We start from the raw sequence: 14859 nt of genomic DNA on the forward strand, positions 1-14859 counted from the left end.
ATTAATATCTCAAAATGCGCATAAAGAGATAGCTAGATCTCTTTGAGATGTGGACTCAAACATTAAGTAGAGCAGCCATATACCAAATTTATTGCCATCTTTATTAGGATTTTTCTATTTGTGGTGTGTATGTTGGTACTTGGTCATAATGATAGATTATATCAAAAGTAAAATTTGACAGAGTGTCAAAATTTTCTCAAGAACCAACTTTTGGTAACGTTACGTTTACGCACCTTGCAGCTCTACCTAGTATTTTTAAATATTATTATCTAAGTCCTACCCTGAAGTGTGGCAGTTAACGCCTTTAATATGTAACAAACAGTAATGATATCACCGAATGTGTTCAGGTGTGTGTGTATTTACCGTACATTGTCATACAAGGTTGTATTAAATGTATGAATGAATGATCTAAATACAGGTTGTAACAAAACTTAGTAATAATACTTTAGGGTGTGTAAGTGTCGATTGTATAGGGTTCCCTATTAAAGTAGCAGCGCTGATAGAGCAACTTTTTGTGATTTCAAGTATGGGCAAGCGCCCGCCCGCGCGTCATAATTTTTTTCTTACAAAGGTGCAAAAAATAATACTCTTTCAGCGCTGCCACTTTCACAGCGAACTCTATATAGGGGTATAATAAATAATACACAACCTAAAATATTATCACCTAGTATAAATATTTTACTGCAAAAAATCCTAGATTTGTACCTGTTCCATTTCAATCCATAACTAAGCAAAGCTAAAGCGTAAAGGTGGCTATAATGCGACAAATTTAAATGACACGCTTCAAAGATATAGTCGCACACGCAATTTAGTCGAAACATTATGTTTTGTTTCAGTTTAAAATTATTTGAAACGTAGTATAACGTGAAGAAAGCTTACACTAACTATGAAAAACTGTATGTATAAATACATAAACAACCGTTTAAATACCAATAACCACGAGAAGAAATACATGAATAAAATACCAATAAATGTATAATAAATATATTTAAATGTTCAGAAATTACATTAAAAGTTACTTAGTTATATTATTTATTTATGTTTAATGTTAAAACGCTTGCGAAAACATACAGATGATAATAAGAAGATTACCATAATGTTATTTATATATTCATAGTGTCACAATGTTATCTGACACCATGTTTCAGCTTCTCCCAGTGACCTTGGATAGCTATCCCATTCGAATTTAGCAAGCCTATATCCATAATTACAAATGCGAACGCCTCCGTGGTCCAGTGGTTAAGAGCGTGGCTTGAGTCGGAGGTCGTGGGTACGATTCCCGCGTTGGAAACATGTTACATTTTTTTTAATGAAATAACGGGGCAAACGAGCAAACGGGTCACCTGATGGAAAGCAACTTCCGTCGCCCATGGACACTCGCAGCATCAGAAGCGCTGCAAGTGCGTTGCCGACCTTTTAAGAGGGAATAGGGTAATAGGGGAGGGTAGGGAAGGGAAGGGAAGGGAATAGTTGAGGGTAGGGAAGGGAATAGGGTAGGGGTTAGGGGATTGGGCCTCCGGTAAACTCACTCACTCGGCGAAACACAGCGCAAGCGCTGTTTCACGCCGGTTTTCTGTGAGAACGTGGTATTTCTCCGGTCGAGCCAGCCCATTCGTGCCGAAGCATGGCTCTCCCACGTATAATATTGTTTGGTTAGGACAATGCAGGCTGATCACCTGATTGTCTGACAAGTTAGATGATCCATGCGTCGGATGGGCATGTAAAAATGATCTCTCGCCAGTCGTGTCGGTCTTCTGTCCCATTGTGTTATGAGAGTAGTGGTAGGCCTCATGTAGACGCGACGTTCTAAAAGTGTTCACAAAGTTAACACTTTTAGAAAATATTTTCATTTCATTTCATTTCACAAAAAAAGGAATAGAGAGTGCTCTTGTGTACTGCGCACACACTTGGGCACTATAAAATTACTCCTGCGTACCTATCGACAATATCAATAGGTAACTCAGTATATCTTATTATAAATATTATAAATGCTAATTTAATTTTCAGCTATACATAGAGCTGAAAATTAAATTAAATTTCACGGCTTGATTATTAATACTAATAAATCCTTTTGATATTTCATAAATATTTTAAGCATAAATAAAACCACATCAGGACAGCTATCTTTTTCGATAGTCTTTATTAATAAAACTTTGCTAAGTTTCTCACGATGTCAAAATGAATAAATTTATGATTGACCGAGTTAGAAGAAATTAAGATTCGCCATTTTATAACGTTATAACAGTTGATTATGTGATGATGGTTGTTAAATAGTTAATTCGTTAAGAATTTTTACTTAAATTGGATGATTATGATACATTATCTTGGTTATATAAATTACAAAAATACTATGAGTATAACGTGTGAGACATACTTTTAAGTAAAAGTTACCTTAAACAAATTTTTTATGCACAATTTGTTATAATGTAATTTCTGCACTAAAATATTTTAACTACTTTAATTTAAATGCGTATTTTTTAATACAATATCTCATTTATAAAGAATTTTTATATTAAATTTTGCGAATTTCAGAGAAAGTTTGAAATAACAATAGAATTATTACAATTCAACATGCACGTGATTTTCATAACTACAATTATCGCACACGTGCAAATTGTTGAACAAAAAATAAATGGAAAAATTTGCAAGAGTTGCGGAATTCGAAATAAGGGTTGCAAAAAATCCTTTCTAACCCGAAAAGTAAAAAAAAAACCCGAAAGTCCGAGCGTACACGTGCATCCACAATGCGATGACTCACATACAAGGCCCAAAACGATACGAAGACGACGGGAAAAAAAATAAACGCTCTCATAGCGAGGAATTGTACATCTGCCGAAAATTCTCACGGATCGGCCGCGGGCGCGCAAATGGTATTATTACCTCGCTAGGGACGCCATCTTTTTTTGCCGTATGACACACTTTAATAAGAGTAAGAAAACAGTACTAGCTCCTTTTATGGCGGATAACTGTGAGGCTGGAAATAGTATTGTTTACTGTTTTTGCCGCGGAACAGTAAACTTTGTAATTTATAGACTAGAATATCGTTTCGCGGCAGCCCTGCGCGGGTGATTATGACTGGGCGCTAGCGGTAATCTGACTTTAGTCATATATTTGCATATCTGGTTCCCCGCCATCTACATAAGCGCGGAGTAAAAGTTGTATCTGTTTGTGTCACCTATGTTAATTTGTTTCGTTTGGAGTTTTTTAAGCATCACCTTTCCGATTTTTCCCACGGCGCGCGCATATCATTATTTATAATGGAATAGGTGTTTATAGTGTATTAAATTTGCTGGAATTTATCTTTCGAATCTTCCAGAAGGTCTCCGTTACAAAACGCAGGTCTCTCTTTACCTTTTTTAGTACTTGTGTACGAGAATTTTCGCAGCAATTTAAAAGATCATCACTTAATACATGCTTATCAAAAGTTTATTATATGGTGGCGTATAATTTTGACCCGGTGGTGGTGGTGCTGCAATGGTACTTACATGTGGGTAGTTATGTAGTTACGGGTAATTTAAAAAATAAAAGGAGCAAAGCATGGTTTAAGAGAACAAGGAAATGTTATAATAACATGCATTTACAAAAGTCATTTTCATGCAATATCTGCTTGCTTGTTAAATTTTTTATTATAATTTTGGAAGACATTGTTTGGACACAGCATGCATTGTTTGCATACCTGCACGTGCAAGTTGAATGCATAAATTATTTCTTTGTATATGTCCTATTGAGCTTTGAGCTTATTGTGCAACTTTTACAAGCTTTTGCATGGTTTTAACAGGTTGGAACTTGTCGAGACGTGCTTGCTTTTTTTACTTTCCTTGGACTTTATTGCCAATATCGCTATCAATAATTTAATTAAGATGAAACTGGTTGTTTTTATTTTTGTAATAAATTAGGATTTTTGGTATAATTAGTGTTTTAATGTCATTAGAATTAATTTGTCGTTAGATGCGTTATTTGAACCTGCATGTGGTAGTTTTTCTTAGTTTTTACAGGTTTAAATGTTAGAAAACCTAAGTTTGCGATGACATTCGTACGCAATGGTAAATAAAAATAAACAAATTATTTGACAATATGAATAACAAATTCTAACCTATAATATAAACTTATAATATATACCTACATAAACCTACTTATACATCTTATGATTTTACATGAAGTTTCAGTATCTCTCCTATGAAAACTAACACTACTAACAATTTTGAATAACTTGATGTACTATCAGAGAAGTTGATTCCTAGGCAGATGGGGGACCTACGTAGTTTGGTCGCGTTACGTCAAAGTTCAAACCCAACCGACAGATCACAATAAACATTAACTTGACATGACAAATGACGTTAGTCTGTCAACTGCCTAGGAATCAATTTCCTGCATAGTACAATTTGATTCAATAATACTAACGCCTTAAAATTTGCCTATGCACATTTACCCTATTTATTGTATTTAGTTATAATCGTAGCCATGTTTCCAGTACATATTTTACTAACTACGTGGGGACGTGGGAGAGCCATCTTTGGTACGAATGGGCCGGCTCGACAGGAGAAATACCACATTCTTACAGAAAACCGGCGTGAAATAGCGCTTGCGCTGTGTTTCGCTGAGTGAGTGAGTTTACCGGATGCCCAATACCCTACTCTATTCCCTTCCCTACCCTCCCCTATTCCCTTCCCTTTCATCCCTATCCTCCCCTATTACCCTATTCCCTCTTAAATGGCCGGCAACGCATCTGCAGCTCCTCTGATGCTGCGAGTGTCCATGGGCGACGGAAGTTGCTTTCCATCAGGTGACCTGTTTGCTCGTTTGCCCCCTTATTTCATTAAAAAAAACTGCATGTAGCATGACATAAGAAAATGTGTGTTGTAGCTGATTGATGATTATTTTTACTAAGATTACGTGAGGTCAGGCGTTAGATTAAAAATTACTTGTTTATCATTACTTTAGAATTTTCTCATTCAAAATTCCCTCTAAATTCTCATCTCATTTGGTGTGCAAAATCAAAAATCACAATAACATCCATAAATATAAACAATATGACCCCCCTTTTTTGTCAAAGGCTAGTAATCAATATGAGAAGTATCATTAGTTATTTTCAATAGAATTCTTATAAATCCCTCTTTTATTGTTCTAATAAATCTAAGAATATGCTCAGTAATCTTTAGGTGTTATATTATTTCAGTATTTTAACTAAGTACTAAATCAGTTTCTCTTTATGCAAAAGAATTTGAAAAGAAAAAGCGCGGCAAAACGAAGAGCGGTCATTAAAAACCCGGTAGCCGCGCCGCGGGCCTTGCACGTGCGCAGCCTGGACCGGTCTTGGCTCGCGCTGGATCGCAGGCCAAAACCGGCCCCAAATGAAGCCAGACAGGTTATACTAGGGCTGCCAGGCTAACTTATGTTAGGGCTGTCAGTTTAACTTATTCAAGGCTGTCAGTTTAACTTATTCTAGGGGTGTCAATCAAAAGATGATATATGGTAAATTGTTTTTTATTCATAACTTTGTTCATAAATAGCCTACATCTATTAAAGCATTCGATCACAATAATAAATCCCTAATCCTATATCACAATATAAATTATTAAAGCTCTTCGGGAGTTCAGAAGCCTAACCTAAGCTATATGGCACTATGTTAACATCACAGACGGTTGCCGAAACCGAGCACTGGTTTCACGGAAGACACTGATCGTGGTCGTTGTCGGAGGACTCAGGCCTGGACCCAGCGGTCCTGGTAGACTGGGTACTGCTGCTCCGCGGTCTGGCACTCGGTGTAAACTTCGGAGGTGGCGAAGTCGGCGTCGCACTTCGAGACCGTCGTCCAGAAGAAGGTGCCGGCGTCCGTGCGAGCAAAGTGCACCGGGATGTAGAAGTCTTCCCGGGAGATCGGCACCAGGTCGAAGGAGTTGTCAGCGTTGCTGACGAGGAAGGCGGCCGATTGGCACGCGTCCATTTCATTGTAGATCTTCCTCTCGAGAGCCTCGTTGGCGTCGTTCTGGTCCGCCTCGTAGCAGGATTCGCGTTTCGGCGCGCGCTTCGTCGTCTTCTTGATGATTTTCATGAGCGGCTTCAGGAGAGCCTTGAAGCCGCTGTTTTTCATCTTGTCGGTGTTGTGTTTATTCTCGTTGATCGAGTTGTTGGTCGAGATGATGTACTCGTTGTTAGCGTAGTGAGACATGTTGGCGTGTGTTGCTGGCGAGAGAGCGAGCGGGAATGTGGGGCTGAGCGGCCGCGCGGCCTTATATACTCGCGCGCCCGCCCCCGACACACGCGCACGCATCACCCCTGTGCGTGTGTGGGTGTGTGCGTGATACCCCTGTGATATTTTTCATAAACTTTATCACAATACTGCACTTATGATAGTTGAAACTGTTTATTGTTAGTTACGGTCTACGAAGTGCTACGCCGTAGTAATTAGCTACGAACAATTGTTTTTGTTTGCGTATTGTTTTCGACGAGGGTTATTGTTAAACAATTGTTACTTTAAACAATTGCCACTTGTCGTGGAATAGAAGCCTACTGTTACTTTTATTTCGGTGTACTTATGCTAATGAGCTTTTATGGTCTGAGGTTTTTATTAGAACCGTAAAGTTTTTGTGATTTGTGTATTTATGGCATGCATTTAGTGGAAAGAGTACTGGGTTTATTTTGTATGTGTATGCAGTATTAACTAACTGTAACTTATCTAAATTTGTGTTTGTATATTTTTATCGTATTAAAAAAAACTTTAATCCAAAATTAAAAGCAAACAAACCACTTGAAAACACTTGATAATGTAAATAATCAAGTTAGAGTATTTCATTATTATAACCCTAATGTATGCACAGAGTACAATCATAGGAATGAGGTTTTATCATAGAGGTCACGTGCTGGGCTCGTGCTGGGGTCCCACATGACCCCAAGCGGCGTGAGACCAAAACAATGCATTGTAACGGTGCTGGGGTCATTTAGGCAGGGGGACGACCCCTGTTTAATCGCGTGTACGGCGCGTGACAATGATACACCTGATTCTCAATTTCTGACACACTTACCCTCTTTAGAGTTAACAATGTTAGAGTATTAGATTGAAATAAATAAATTATTTTATTGTAATAAAGTAAAGCTTTCTAATCGACCCACGCATGTAAAAAAACCTAAGGCATGCCTCATTATAGATTTGGTATACCACCTACGCACGAAATCATGCCCGTACGGGTCGTAACGTGTTCGAATTTTTTTAATGTCCGAAAGATATTACAAAAAAGTTAAAGTTAAAAAGAAATCTGTGAGATGATAGCGGCGGCCAATGGGCTGCGCGCGCGCCGGCAGGTGCTACGCGCACACACACGAGCACAGATTAAATATACGATCTCCGAACACGTGCATTCGAGAGGGATGGAGATAGGAAACCACCGCACGCGCGAGCAGGACAACAGATATTTTTTATCGATGAATAGATGCAGAATCCTTCATATCCGAAATAGGGTAACGTAAAGGCTAATTTGGTTATTGAATTGAGGGGTGTTCGTGGGAACGCTCTCGGCTCCACGGTTCCCAGGGTTGCACATTGAGGTTTTTTCGGCGATACGACAGATGGCAAGCGGTCCCGTTTCGCCCGCGATCGTTCCCGGGATTAAGATGTAAACAAGTGTAAAGGGGTCACTGGGACGATAATTAAATGTGTATTAGGACCACTTTGGGCATTTTAGACACATTTACACATATTATGGCTAAGATTTAATGACGTTTGATTATGATTTTCATATAATTGTCTCTATGGTTAGATATTAGGGTGCTAATGCATCTTTAATTTTTGAATTTTTTGTACTACGAATCTCGTAGCATACATTAGACTTCAACGCGGTCGCGGTCACTCTATAAGGCTTGCTAACTTCTTTTTTTTAAATACTCGTAAACTTGACACTTATGTTTGTTAGTTACGTGGCTGATACATAACATTTAACTTAGTTGTATTAGAGCCTAATCTTTACAGTCAGATCAAAATGAATTGTAGCAAAGTTGATAATATTTTTTGGTTTAAGTATGTTTCTTTTTTAACTTTTTCTTAGATAATTATATTTTTAAATTGTATTGTATTTTATTGCTGAGAAATTTAATTGTAATTGTTTTACAAAAGTATTATCTTAATACTTGTTTGCCATTTGTAAAATTACTTCTTTATCCATTGTTATATTATAATATCTTTAAATTATTTGCATTATTTAATCTTGTTAACTAATTATAAGAAAAATGACATAAATAATAAAGCGATGATAAAATTAAGATTTTTTTATTTCTTATCCACTTTAATAAACAAAGTAGATAACCTACAAAGTCTGAAGTCTAGTCCCTAAAGTAATTTATTTCTTTTCTCATTTATTAATGAATATTCAATTTATTATGAAGTTGTCTTATTAAATACATTATACATTATACAACCAGAGAATATATTGTATTATATTACGTAACGTAATACAGCTATACAATTCAGACTCTTGCAATGTTTCCGTTAAAAAGTTTACTAAACTCACTTTCAAAAGGGATTAAAAAAACAAAATTCACCCTCAACAAATCACTACACCTGACGCTTAACCTTCCCACGCCTGGGGTTGAATATATTACCCACTTGGTGACTTATTGTCGTGGGGTACGATAGGCCCCCATACACTTGTCGCTTCAGGGTTGTAATGGCCCTTTTGTGCAATATGTGGTATTTGTCACACCTAAGGGTTTTAGCAACGGTTGAGATGATGATATATAAAATATTAGATTTTTTACACCTCCGAGCGCTCCAAAATGGATTCTTAGAAGATTACATGGAGTAAAATACATATTTTATGCTTTTTGTAGGATCATAGTTTTTGCTAATAGGCCTATGGTCCCAGGGATTCTATTAGCTGAAATTCTGTAATGAACGGACGTGTAAACGTATCATAAAAGTCCAATAAGATATTTATCCTGTTATATGTTTTGACACTCACACCTTTAGTCTGACTAGTTAATGCTTCTTTATCTGTATCGTAATACTCCAGTAAAGGAGAAATTAAGCCATTTTTACACATTATCAATATCCCAGGCACACTCCACAGCTTATAAAACAAAGGGACCAAAAAACAATATTGATATTAATGACAGTACCACCGTGAAAGGTATGGTCCCGTGTCACTATGACCCGGGATGTTTATGACGTGACGCGGTCCTGACTCGGAGGTCCCGGGGTGACGGAGGTACCCGGGGTGACGGAGGTATTTACACGGTTCAAGGTATTTATGATACGGTACCTTAAATTTGGTGGTCCTGCGGCGTGACATGTGATAGCCTATACGGCCACGTGACCTGGACAAGGGATGAGGGAGGTAACATGGGATAAATCCCTCAACTTTTTTTTGATGAAAAGCATGATTTAAAAATCATGCTAACGTACAACACTGTGAAACAGTAAATTTTCACAAAAAGTTTCGATATAGGTAAGTATGAGCGGTTATGGTTACCGTTAAATATGGCGTCCTTAACCAAAACTTTGACATTTTGCACTGTAGTTCTAGTTAAATTTACAGTTATAGTTAAAGTAAGTTGGTGCAACCCACCCTTATAATCTTCATATTTTCGATAACCAAAGAAGTTGCCAAGAGATCAGAAATATAAGAAAAATTACATTATTTTTTTCTGAAGCGATAAAGAAATATTGACCCATGTAATCGGCCGCGCAGCCTAAAAGCGAAAAAGCCAATCTCCAAACTGTCACGCAGTGTGGGAACTTCGGTTGCGTAATGATTGAATAAATCCGAGGGTGGAAAATAAAAGGTCCTATAAATCAGCCCTAATCGTTTATTTTTTGCTTGCACACTTGTTGCGCCTACGCATTGTGATACTACAAAACAAATATGCTACGAAATTTCAATGTCACACTAAATACACTCTTATGACATGAGAAATAAGGTATACGTTGGTTGAGATAGTGTTTTTTGAGCGAAAAGGTAACGTGGTTACAATAGGGATAGTTTCAGGGGTTGTTGAAGAATTAATCGCAGGTAAACTCATTTTGTATTTAAAATAAAAAATGGTTGGATGATTTTGCATTTGTATGATTGGGGCCGTGTGTTATAATTGCTATTGTTGGATGTGATTTATGAATGTATGCAACGATCGTTCTATTCAGCATAGAACTGGAAACCTAATAATTATGTTTTGTAAATTACCCGGCCTTTGAAATGCTATTTTCATGTTATTATGGTAGTAGATGGGTAAAAAAATCATGTTTACTGTCAAAATTGTATGAAATTTTGTTATAATCTGAAGCAAAACCTATATATAATATAACCTATTATATAACCTACATAATATAACCTATTTTACATAATTTTCCCAGTAAATTATTATAAATTTTAATCCATTGGTAACTAAGTTTAAGTACCTACTTTTGAGTGAAAAACTTAAAAATAAATTGCTTTTTCTATCATATATAAGAAGATCTAGAGGTCTTTAAAATACAGAAAACTATGCCGAGACATAATTGCAACTCTCAGTACTTAAACTCTCACCTTTCCCCTACTTTAATTAATCACTTGAAGTAAACTTGACTAGCGCGTTAAACTTTGAAACCTTATTAACTCTAAACCGCTCGTCAAACTCCCGTTAAGTCGTTAACGAGAAAGGGAGGAGTTGAGCATAAAGTAATTATATGGAATGTGTGAAAATTATCCATTTAGTAGAATGTGAATTTCTAATTAAAGCGCTTGTAATCAGAGGCCGTAGCAAAAATCCCTTTCGTTAAAAACGATGACGAAATTCGTTATCAAAATGTATGGGATTTGACATTAGTCTTCGAAAGCAAAATGTCATTTAGCGATGACTTATGTCAAACCGCATACATTTTGATAACGAATTTCGTCATCGTTTTTAACGAAAGATACCTTGTCTAAGGGGGCTGGTGTCTGTTCCGATTTAAAGAAAAAATCTAATTTCCCTTTCGCTCAAATTTATTTATATGGACTGTTAATGATTAAACGAAGTTTTTAAAATGACCGAAACAAAAATGTTAATTATGGTGTAAATAAATTTGCGTGATTTAGAAACAAACGTACAAAAACATGATCATGATATTCTCTTTACAATATTAGTACAGATGCGTTTAATAATGTTAAACTAAAAAACGTATATAAGCTCTTTGGTAATGATATTTTTTCTGAACATATTGTAATGACTTAACTTAAACCTTCATTCTCTCTATGGCAGGCTCATTAAAGTCTTATTAAAAACGTAGCTCGGGAGTAAAAGTAAAAAAATGTGTAAGAACAATTAACAATTTGACTCGGCCGGCTTTGCCTCTCCGATATAAATGTAACAGATTTTCTGATCACGATAGTATAAATTGTCGAGAATAATTATTAATGTCTAAGTATCCAGAGTTAAGAATAAAGTAGAAGTGTATCTTTACATGTGGTATATTAAGTTTGGTCATATTGATAAGACACAAAATAATTCTCAAATAAATCTAAAAAAAAAAAAAACTATTTACACGTATGGAAGAATATGAAAATCGTTTTTACTGTAATGATTATTTAACCGTATATTTTTGTCGTCTTAACTTTTGAACATGGATTTTATCGAAAGGTATAGAATATTTTTGAATTGCGTTTGAAAGAAAAATTATGCAATCTTTTAACTCTTTCAGCGAATGTAATAACACAAAGTGGTAGAACTTTGTGTTATTTACGCCCTGTATAAGCTGTACTTCTAAGTAAAAATATATTTTCTAGCTATTTTTATTTTATTTATCAAATACAGTAACAGGCTATAAACAGACTACGAGTACAGACTATAAATAATATACAATATTTTTAAACACAATAACTTACATCAATCTGCAGTCCAATTCTAACTGTATACAGCTCTTTAAAACTAAATATTTTATTACATGTTACACAATAATTATTGTTATCCGCTACATACACTTTTAAACACCAAAAGAAAATAGAAAAACTGAGCAAAATACAAAAAACCAAAAAAGACAAGCAAAAGCTGCTAATGCTTACAATAATTTACAGAGATTTTTACGAAAGTCTATGTTTTTAATCTCACACTTATGGGCTATCTATATTTTTGAAGTCTTGACTGGGGCATACAAAATCTTTGATTACTCTATCCATTTGATATAAACTCGATCCTATTACGTAGATATTTAATGCGTTAGATATGCTTCTTGTGGGATATATTACGATTTGATTTGCTACCTTCATCACCGAATTGAAGTACTGTATATTACCCAATAAATATCATTATTCATGGCGGTAACAGCACGATACTGAATCGAATCATACATTTAATACGCCCAGAACAAATTACATAAAAATTCAATGAATACTAATTATTTTATGAAATAGAGTAGGTTATGATCAAGATAATTATAATTTTAATGTTATCTCATTTATTGATTTGTAGTTATTTTTAACCCCCGACAAAAAAGAGGGGTGTTATAAGTTTGACGTGTCTGTCTGTCTGTCTGTTTGTCTGTCTGTGTGTCGCCCGACACACCTTGACAACTTAGGAATTATTTAAACTTAATATTATTTTATTGCTTTTTAAAGTTTTTTGGCGGGGGTTTTTTATATTCCTCAATTCTTGTTTGAATTGGGTAATTTTCAAAATTTGTAACTGTAATTATTCTTAACGAAGCGCAGTAAGAAAGTATACAATATACCTAATAATAACTACACAGCGGAATTGTTGCATTTTATTATATGTATGTATAATTTATGTATGTAGTGGTTCTGGTCCCTCTTAGTATTATTATCAAATCGATTAACTAATATTGAATTTATAATATAAAATATATTTTAAACAGTTACAAAATTTAGAAAATATTCAAGAAATCTCAACGATAAACAATTTAAAACAGATTTATAGTTAAATATATTGAAATTGACTAACTTGTTAAAATTCATAAATAAATATCCGTATATGGTTAATTTAAATGCACACGTGTCGTTTATAAGATTATTAATGTTGTTAAACAAATAATTTAAATTCAAACGATCTCGCAACTGACGGAGGTCAGATCTCTCGGGTCACGCCGAGGTCAGAAAATGACAAATTTAATAATTGTCAGAATCTGATAGATTGTACTCAGGGTGTGCGCCGTGCGTAGCCTTCGTAAACTTTTCCATTATTTATTCAAATTTTTTATATTTATTACATTTATTCTGCTCTATAATGTAATTTTATCTTAATATATTGTTTTTGTGTTTATATCATCGTTTTGAAATGCATGTTAATTTATCGTGTTATTTTCTCGCGCGTTAATATATAGATAGGTTAGAAGATAAATTGTATTTTACATATTTTGTTTATTTATGGTTCTTGGCTGTTGTTTAAGAATTATTTAAAACTCAAGAATTCTAATGACTAGTTTATATCCTCTTTGTGACTGGATGTAAAAAGCTCTTCGGTGTTAGAGAAGGCTTATTGAAATATTCATCAACAAAAAGTACTCCGTTTATGGCAGTAATACTTTTTTGTTATAGGTATGAAATAAATATTTTTAGATAGTTTACTGACTTCTAAGGACGTCCGATTTTTTCACACACTGTGCCGCCTGTTTGAGAATCGTTAATCACCTACTATTTTAATGCCATGATTGGTTTCAAGTATTTTTTAATTTTATTATTCCTTTGACTGTCTCCGGTGATTGCCAAGTTCTTATGTAAGTGCAACGACTAAAAATATTGTTTAAAATGTATTATATTGTAGGCATCTACCATAAAATATGAGAGAAGAGACTAAATCCTAAATATATTATAAAAGTCACCCGAATAAACCCGAATGAAAGTTAAGGTTCTAGTTAAAAAATTAAATGAATATCCTCAAATTAGACTTGCCGTTCTAATATAATGCGCATAATATAAATCAAGTCTTTGGAGCAAACAAAATGCGTTTGTCATTACATGAGATTTAAACTGAATGGATACGTAAGTTGTTTTAATACAATATTGATAAAAAATACCAAAATCGGGGTAGTAATGAATGCTAAGACGATGGCTACACTTTATCGATGTAACAATCAAATGCTTTTAAAAAACATTTAATCGTCAACTTTACTGCAACCTTTAAGATAATTGATTCTCTTTAATGTTTGGCATTATCTTTGGAATTGTCTTATCTCCATTTCAAAGGGTCAAGTGGTCCTAAAGATAGTTTTCAAATCAAAAAAGCCTTAAGAATTTCTCAAATTTAGGAAACTGATAAAAATACGCTTTTTATGGAAATAATGTCTGTATGTTACCTCTTCACGCCCAAATGGCTGGACCGATTTTGCTGAAATTTAGTATAGAGATAATTTCAGTCCCGGGAAAGGACATGGGATACTTTTTATCATCGCATAGCATCCAATAAATAAAATTTCATAGAGTATTAATTTAATTCGTATTATTTATGATGTAAAAGTTTACCTAGAAAACATTAAGGATCAAAATAAAATATATACACAAAATCACCTCCGTCAATCAACATAACAACCCTATTTAATAAGTTTGAAGGCAGTTAAACCACAGCTAAACAACCCTTTGATGGGGTGAGTAATTTAACCCTTTTGGGTCAAAATGATCCATGAGTTAAATGGTGGTTACGTGGTTTGGGCTTCTATATGATTATTATCTATGGACGTTTCTTTTTTAAAATTAAATTGTGCAGGTTAGCTGATCAAAATGAAACGGATCATTTGGATGTTCATCATCATACCTATTAATTACGAAATGATTTTGGAACAGTTTTATGTATAGAAAAAAAGTAAATAATAATTCATTAAAAAAATGCAAAGTTAAATTTATTTATAAAAAACTAGCTGTCCCGGCAAATGTTGTTTTGCCATAAAATGGTTTTCCCTGTTTTCCT

The 14859-nt window shown here is 34.7% G+C and overlaps 1 protein-coding gene across 1 annotated transcript; it reads right to left on the reverse strand.

Moving 5' to 3' along the window:
- Positions 1-5492: 5492 nt before the first annotated feature.
- On the reverse strand, positions 5493-6214 carry LOC121735358 (enhancer of split malpha protein-like). Its single transcript, XM_042126160.1, has one exon. The coding sequence runs from the start codon at positions 6167-6169 to the stop codon at positions 5702-5704; it is 468 nt and encodes a 155-aa protein (XP_041982094.1). The 5' UTR covers positions 6170-6214; the 3' UTR covers positions 5493-5701.
- Positions 6215-14859: the final 8645 nt, after the last annotated feature.

The sequence above is a fragment of the Aricia agestis genome, chromosome 17 (assembly GCF_905147365.1).
Source record: "Aricia agestis chromosome 17, ilAriAges1.1, whole genome shotgun sequence".
NCBI classification, from domain to species: domain Eukaryota; kingdom Metazoa; phylum Arthropoda; class Insecta; order Lepidoptera; family Lycaenidae; genus Aricia; species Aricia agestis.

Coding starts and splice junctions, on each gene's coding strand:
- LOC121735358 (XM_042126160.1), bottom strand. CDS start 6,169: ATGTCTCACTACGCTAACAACGAGTACATCATCTCGACCAACAACTCG.